Genomic DNA, 7,888 nt, shown 5'->3' with positions numbered 1-7,888 from the left:
CGCGAGTAACTTGCCTTGCCTAAAAAAAACACCCCCTTTTCCCTATTTTTTTGGTCAGCATGCGTACAGACCATTTATGTGAGTGATCCCCCGGGCTTATGATACACTCTCAGAAAAAAAGGTGCTACTTAGAACCTTTTTTTTTTGTCCTGTATGTAGAACCCTAAGCAGTAATAAGGTTCTACAAAGAACCCTTTTCTTGGCTACAGAACCTTTTTTGGTTCTTCAAAGAACCCAATTGAAACCCGATGCCGGTTCTTTGTAGAACCAAAAAAGGTTCTGTAGCCAAGAAAGGGGTTCTTTGTAGAACCTTAAGCTTGAAGAACTTTTAAGGAATCTTAAAGAAAGAACCCTCAAAGGGTTCTTAGTAGAACAGAAAAAAAGGTTTTTTAGTACCAAAAAGGGTTAACACTACGTTTTACTTTTCTTAACTTTGTGATGAGTCCCTGAATGAATGAATTAGAATGTCCCCAGGCCTATTTAAATCGTTATGGTTCTTTATAGAACTTTTTAAGGTTCTTTTTAGAACCTCATTACTGCTTAGGGTTCTACATACAGGACAAAAAAAGGTTCTAAGTAACACCTTTTTTTTCTGAGAGTGTACTGTTTCTGACATGGTTTCAACTCTTGAATGCATAAAAACAAGAACTGTTCAAAAATTCACTGTAAAAAAGCAAATCAATTATAAATCGGCCCATTATGGTATTTCAATTTGTTTTAAAGGATACTCTAATTTCTAATCCTTTGTTAACTTTAGAGGTAATTATCAGTGAGTATTGTCTATTGCCACTTGAAGTGTTTGCTTCAATTTCTCAAATCTGTGTTGAGACAAAATGCGCCATCCATGTCCCACTACATCAATAGGCATTTTTCCTTCCTGCAACAGAACAAAATAAAGGAAAAACGTTATTCTATAGACGAATCCAAATCCACGCATTCCTACACCTGACTAGCAGCCTTTAGTCGGGTAGCCGTCGGCTACAATACACCCAAAATGTGAAATGATTCGGCCTTGGCGGAAATTTTAAACTGCATTCCATCACCCGTGTTACACCTTCCCCGAAAACACAGGTAGACAAATGAATGATTATACAACACAATACAATTCCCTTCGGCAAAACACACAGCTTCTACATGGTCTATTCGCTGTTGAAGTGCCATATAATAATCGGATTAACTACACGCGGTATCTATGCATACACCATATCAAACGCTACAAATGGATGTACTTGCGAACAAAATGACTATAAGAATAGATCATGTGCGACGGGATTACCTGCGGAATTATCTCTATTGTATATATTATTCTATTAACCCGCCTCATCCTTGCATCTTCTCTAGGTGTTAGGCGGCTTTTATTTGCACAATTGGGCACTCAAAACACCAGGTTGGTGCTAGCGGCTACCCAAAGATGGCCGACCAAATCCTGACCATGACTTGGCTAGTTGGATTCGTCTATAGACGAATCTAAATTCACGCATTCCTACACCTGACTAGCAGCCTTTAGTTGGGTAGCCGTCGGCTACAATGCACTCAAAATGTGAAATGATTCGGCCTTGGCGGAAATTTTAAACTGCATTCCATCACAGGTTTTACACCTTAATACATAATAATCGGATTAACTATACACGCGGTATCCATGCTTTGATGTACTTCTCGTCCTTGCATCTTCTGTAGGTGTTAGGCGACTTATATTTGCACAATTGGACGCTCAAAACACTAGGTTGGTGCTAGCGGCTACCCAAAGATGTCCGACCAAATCCTGACCATGACTTGGCTCGTTGGATTCGTCTATAAGGTAAATACTTTATATTTAAATAATACATGTGAATGCTTGTTTATATCAAAGAGGGCACTCGTGCACACCGACATATACCTCCATTCGTTAGTATTACCAGCAATATTTTAATCCATTCAGAAATCCTGTAATAAATAAGTGAAAGGAGATATATTGGTTATTGGATATATATTGAGTGCAGAAGTAGGCAAGGGCCACACAGACTCCAAATATTCGACAATATTCCACATAAAATAGTTGTTCAACAATTATTCGTTATTCAATCTATTTCAATTCATGTATATCTTCTAACGAATGTTTGTTGAAGGAAAATCAATTATATGTTACGTTTAAATTTCTTTTTTCGTTCTTTTGTTCGTTTCTTTCGTTCTTTTCTTTCTTTCAAATCTACTCAAGAACATGACCTCTATATCTTCTAACGAATGTGTGTTGAAGGAAAATTAATTATATGTTCCTTTTAAATTTCTTTCTTTCTTTCTCTTTCTTTCTTTCTTTTTTTTTTTTTTTTTTTTTTTTTTTTTTTTTTTCTTTTTTTTTTTTTTTTTTTTTTTTCTTTTCTTTTTTCTTTTTCTCTTTTCCTCTTTTCTCTTTTTTCTCTTTTCTTTCTTTCTTTCTTTCTTTCTTTCTTTCTTTCTTTCTTTCTTTCTTTCTTTCTTTCTTTCTTTCTTTCTTTCTTTCTTTCTTTCTTTCTTTCTTTCTTTCTTTCTTTCTTTCTTTTTCTTTCTTTCTTTCTTTCTTTCTTTCTTTCTTTCTTTTCTTTCTTTCTTTCTTTCTTTCTTTCTTTCTTTCTTTCTTTCTTTCTTTCTTTCTTTCTTTCTTTTTCTTTCTTTCAAATCTACTAAAGAACATGCCCTCAATCTTGCCAGGCATCAGTTATGAATTTCGTCAGATGTCAAAGTCGACACTTGTCTACCGTAGCGTATCAAAATTGACTTTTCAGGTGTAAAAATTATAATTTCCTAAGATTTTAAAATGTGATGCAAGGGCAGCGTCCGGGAAATTTGTCATATTTGAATATGTTCCTAACATTTATCTACACTTTTAAGACGCAATATCGAAATGATACTCAAATTGGTCAACCTTCAATCTGGGTCAACCTTCCAACACTGACCAACATGTTCCAGATCAGGGGTGAACTACTGCATATCAGTGGCGTAGCTGCCGGGGGGCAAAAATTGCCCTGGCAAAAATTGTCTATTTGGGCCCCGCCCCCTAGTGCAAGGAAAAAAGAGGAAAAAGGAGGGAGAAAGAGGAAAAGGAGGAGAAAGAGGAAAAGAGAGAGAGAGAGGAGAGAAGGGCAGCCTGGCAAAAATAGTCTATTTGCCCCCCCCCAGTGCAGGGAAATTCCCAGCAAACTCTACGATTACGAAAACTACAAGCAAATCTTCAAAAATACCGAGGGTAGATGAGCGGGAGTTTACTGTTGACTTCATGACGGACCAGCGGGAACTCGGCACACCATCACGAACTGTTGGCCCTGATTATTGTCGCCTGTCTACCTTCAAACCTCTTGTAATATCTACTTATACGTCGTAATGTCCGTACTGTTAATCAACAAGGGAAAATCCATCAGCTATTCATGGGCTGTGCTGATGCAGGTATTGACATTGCCGGAATTCAAGAACATCGTCTCATTACACTAAGCCCAACTTATGAACTTTGGTCAGACGATAGGAACTGGGTTTTAAAATTCAGTTCTGCTACCAAGCAAAGGCACGGAGGAGTGGGTCTGGTCACGTCCAAGCACATTCACAGATGTCTTTAGAGTGTTGAAGCTGTTTCCGAGAGGATACTATATATTTGCAACATTCCATGGTAACCCTCAGCTTAGCATCACTGTTGTATATGCACCCACTGAGTGCTCAACATCTTCTGACAAGGAAGAATTCTTTTCATCTCTACCTGACCACCTAGATGGTATGAAAAGGCACATCATGCATCTCATCCTCGGCGATTTTAATGCCAGAATAGGAACAGATAATCATCTTTCCCAGCCTTGGGTCATTGGTCCATACTGCTACCATGATTCAAACAATGACAATGGTGAGCGTCTGGTCATTACTTGCCAGGAGTACAATCTCAGACCGGCCCAGATGAGATTCCCCCAACCCAGGATCCGTCTCTGGACTTGGACCCATCCAGCTGGATCAACCCATGCACAGTTAGATCACATTCTAATTAACAGCAAGTGGGTAAATTCTCTCCGCAACTGTCGATAAAATAACTCAGTAGAAGTGGACTCCGATCATCGTATTGTGAGCGTCGGTTTAGCTGCCAGTCTGCGAAGAAGCAAAGGAAAACCTTGCAAGAGACCAAAATTGATGACGCCACACCCATCTCTGATAGGTATGAGACCTTTGAAACAGCGGTACGCGAAGTTGCTGGGAAAGTTATTGCAAAGCAAGAGCCATGCGGACTGCCACGTTGGTATCAGATTCAACCATCAGACTTAAACTTAAAAGGGATGAGGTAAATAACGGGGCTCCATTTCAAAGTCTCGTCAAGTTAGAGAAAGATGGAGGAACTTGAACACCAGCCTTAACATCTCTTATAAAGTTGACGAGCTTGCTACCCGCAATAGGCAGATTATGGAAGACCTGAAGCTGGCCGACGAGATGGGGAATTACACCACCACCTGGAAAATCATACACTCGCTTTTTGGGAAGAACTCAAGGAAAGGAGTGAAATTTAAAAAGAGGGATGGAACAGCCGCAACCAGTGACAATGAACTGCTTGAGGAATGTGAGGAATATTTGAGCTCACTCCTTAACAGCTACAATGGTACAGCAGCTTCAGAACTTCCTGCACCAGCTGTTGAAGATCTTCCTATCATCACTGAGCCCCAACCCTTGAAGTAGTCGAAGCAATAGCAGCCATGAAGACCAACAAGACAGCAGCAATGGACTGTGCTATAACTGCGGAAGCACTTCAGGGAGGAGGGATAGCATGATTTATATGATTCTCGAATTCTGTATGGAAGTATTCTCAACGCTGACACCGCCACGTCAATGGGTCACAAATGTATTTTTTTCTCCACCAAAGAAAGGCGACCTCTCTCTCATGACCGTGATTTCGCTTATGTACATTGCCGCAAAAGTGTACAACAAGATCCAGTGCTGGAGACCTAAAAAGAAGAAAAGCACTAGCCTGGGCAGCTTTCTGGAAACTGGAACGCCTTTGGAGAAGCCCATCCCTGCCAAACAAATATCAAGCTGTTTGAGACTGTCTTTCTGTACGGGTGTGAGTTATATGTAATCACCAAGGTCATGGAAAACAAGATCATCTTGCTACAGAGTCATGTTAAACATCAAGCGTATGGATCGGATTCCAAATGAAACCATCTACAATCTGACCAACATTACTCCACTTGTTGCCAGAGTCAAGATTCATCAACTCAAATTTCTCGTCTTGAAGAGCCTGTGCAAGAATATGCCCTTTATATTCCATCACATGAGAAGAGGAAACCGGGACGGCCACGCACACTGTACTTACAGTATGTCCAGCACATCCTGGGAGATACTCAAGGGATGCTGCAGCCAAACAAAATTGTTACGCTTGCGCAAGACCGCAATAGTTGGAGAAAGCTTGTAAGCTCCGCAGCCGACCGATGATGATGACTCAAATTACCCGTGCTAAAAATCGTTTGCCACATATTTCAACCTGCCAAAAATGCTGCAAAGCTAAATGATATAATCTCACAGTGCTTAACATATTTCATTTAGGGTTATATGCAATATACATACCTGGTTGTTGCTATGTATATCTGCACCAGCTTTCAGTAACGCATCGCATGCTTCTTGATATCCATTCCTAGCAGCACGGTGAAGTGGAGTATCACCATTCTATGATACAACGAAAATATATACAGCTTGTAAATATTGAGTGTTGAAGGCACAATAATGTACCGGAAATGTATATAAAGTGTTGCTTATTTATTGAATGTAAGCTAAATAATAGAATTTCATACATTACATTTAGGGGTATATATGTTAAACTTGCCATGTTTTTGCTATGTACATTTGCACCAGCTTTCAGTAGCACATCACATGCTTCATGATATCCATCCTCGGCAGCATAATGAAGGGGTGTATACCCAATCTATGATACAATGAAAACATACAGCTTGTAAATAAACTGTCTAATACACAATAATGCATGGGGAATGTAATTGTTGCTTGATGAATGTAAGCTAAATAATATAATTTCATAGTGCTTAACACATTGCATTTAGGGTTCTATGTGATATAAGTAACACATCACATGCTTTTTGATATCCATTCCTAGCAGCAAGGTGAAGTGGAGTATCACCATTCTATGATACAACGAAAATATATACAGCTTGTAAATATTGAGTGTTGAAGGCACAATAATGTACAGGAAATGTATAAGTGTTGCTTATTGAATGTAAGTTAAATAATATAATTTCACAGTGCTTAACATATTGCATTTAGGGTTATAAGTGATATACATGCCTCGTCTTTGCTATGTACATCTGCACCAGCTTTCAGTAACACATCACATGCTTCTTGATGTCCATTCCTGGCAGCATAATGAAGAGGAGTATACCCAATCTATGATACATTAATAACATACAACTTGTAAATAAACTGCCTAACACACAATAATGCATTGGGAATGTAATTGTTGCTTGATGAATGTAAGCTAAATAATATAATTTCATAGTGCTTAACATATTGCATTTAGGGGTATATGTGATATACATGCCTCGTCTTTGCTATATACATCTGCACCAGCTTTCAGGAGCACATCACATGATTCTTGATGTCCATTCATGGCAGCTAGTTGAAGAGGAGTATAATTCCCAAACTGTAATTCAATGAAAACATACAACTTGTAAATAAACTGTCTAACAAACAATAATGCATTGGGAATGTAATTGTTGCTTGATGAATGTAAGCTAAATAATATAATTTCATAGTGCTTAACATATTGCATTTAGGGTTCTATGTGATATATATGTCTTGTTTGTGCAATGTACATCTGCACCAGCTTTCAGTAACACATCACATGCTTCTTGATGTCCATTCTCGGCAGCATAATGAAGAGGAGTACGTCCAATCTATGAAACATCTATGAAACATATTGATTTTTGTTGCTGTGTGCAACTTTTGGTTGCCCCTCCTGACAAACTTGGCCATTTTTCTGGACTACACCATCTTTAGTCTAGACTGCATTTACAGAGCTTCAGCAGTAACATCAAGGAATCTACTGGTCACTTTTGGAAGATTTCTGTGCTGTCTTTTTAGCAGAATTTAAAGGAAAGTGATTTTTGTTTACTACTGTTTCTGGGATTTGATCTAAACACTGTCCATGGCTAGTACAAGAAGCTGGTTGTTAATACTCCTAACTACTCTTTTATGGGTACTGGGTACCCACAGAGTCAGTCGCACATCATTAACTTTTCTATCAACAACATCAATTGATGGGACAGATAATTTCATTGTTGACAATTTATCTCTGAAGTCATCAATACAAATCTTTATTGATTGTGAAACTGATATAATGGGTTGTTATAGTAGAAGTGAGCTCTTGGCTCTCACCGGGGGTACCACTACACGCCTTCCTAGCAATGTGTGGAAGTGGAGTATCACCATTCTATGATGCAACGAGAATATATACAGCTTGTAAATATTGAGTGTTGAAGGCACAATAATGTACAGGAAATGTATAAGTGTTGCTTATTGAATGCAAGTTAAATAATAGAATTTCATAGTGCTTAACATATTGCATTTAGGGTTCTATGTGATATATATGTCTTGTTTGTGCAATGTACATCTGCACCAGCTTTCAGTAACACATCACATGCTTCTTGATGTCCATTCTCGGCAGCATAATGAAGAGGAGTACGTCCAATCTATGAAACATTAATAACATACAGCTTGTAAATAAACTGTCTAACAAACAATGCATTGGGAATGTAATTGTTGCTTGATGTATGTAAGCTAAATAATATAATTTCATAGTGCTTAACATATTGCATTTAGGGTTATGAGTGACATACATTTTACAGTGCATAGCATATTACTTTAAGGATCACATATGGTATACATGCCTTGTTTTTGCTATGTA

General features: G+C 38.4%; 1 protein-coding gene across 1 annotated transcript; it reads right to left on the bottom strand.

The window, feature by feature from the left end:
- Positions 1 to 250: 250 nt before the first annotated feature.
- LOC140169981 (uncharacterized) lies at positions 251 to 6,874 on the bottom strand. Its single transcript, XM_072193294.1, has 5 exons — positions 6,524 to 6,874; positions 6,271 to 6,369; positions 5,798 to 5,896; positions 5,542 to 5,640; positions 251 to 877 (listed from the first exon to the last, which is right to left on the bottom strand). Exons 1-5 carry the CDS (start codon positions 6,752 to 6,754, stop codon positions 767 to 769), a joined length of 639 nt encoding a protein of 212 aa, XP_072049395.1. The 5' UTR covers positions 6,755 to 6,874; the 3' UTR covers positions 251 to 766.
- Positions 6,875 to 7,888: the final 1,014 nt, after the last annotated feature.

The sequence above is a fragment of the Amphiura filiformis genome, chromosome 14, assembly GCF_039555335.1.
Source record: "Amphiura filiformis chromosome 14, Afil_fr2py, whole genome shotgun sequence".
In the NCBI taxonomy this organism is placed as follows: domain Eukaryota; kingdom Metazoa; phylum Echinodermata; class Ophiuroidea; order Amphilepidida; family Amphiuridae; genus Amphiura; species Amphiura filiformis.
Note: the sequence above shows the minus strand (reverse complement) of the source record. Positions and strands in the feature narration are given on the sequence as shown.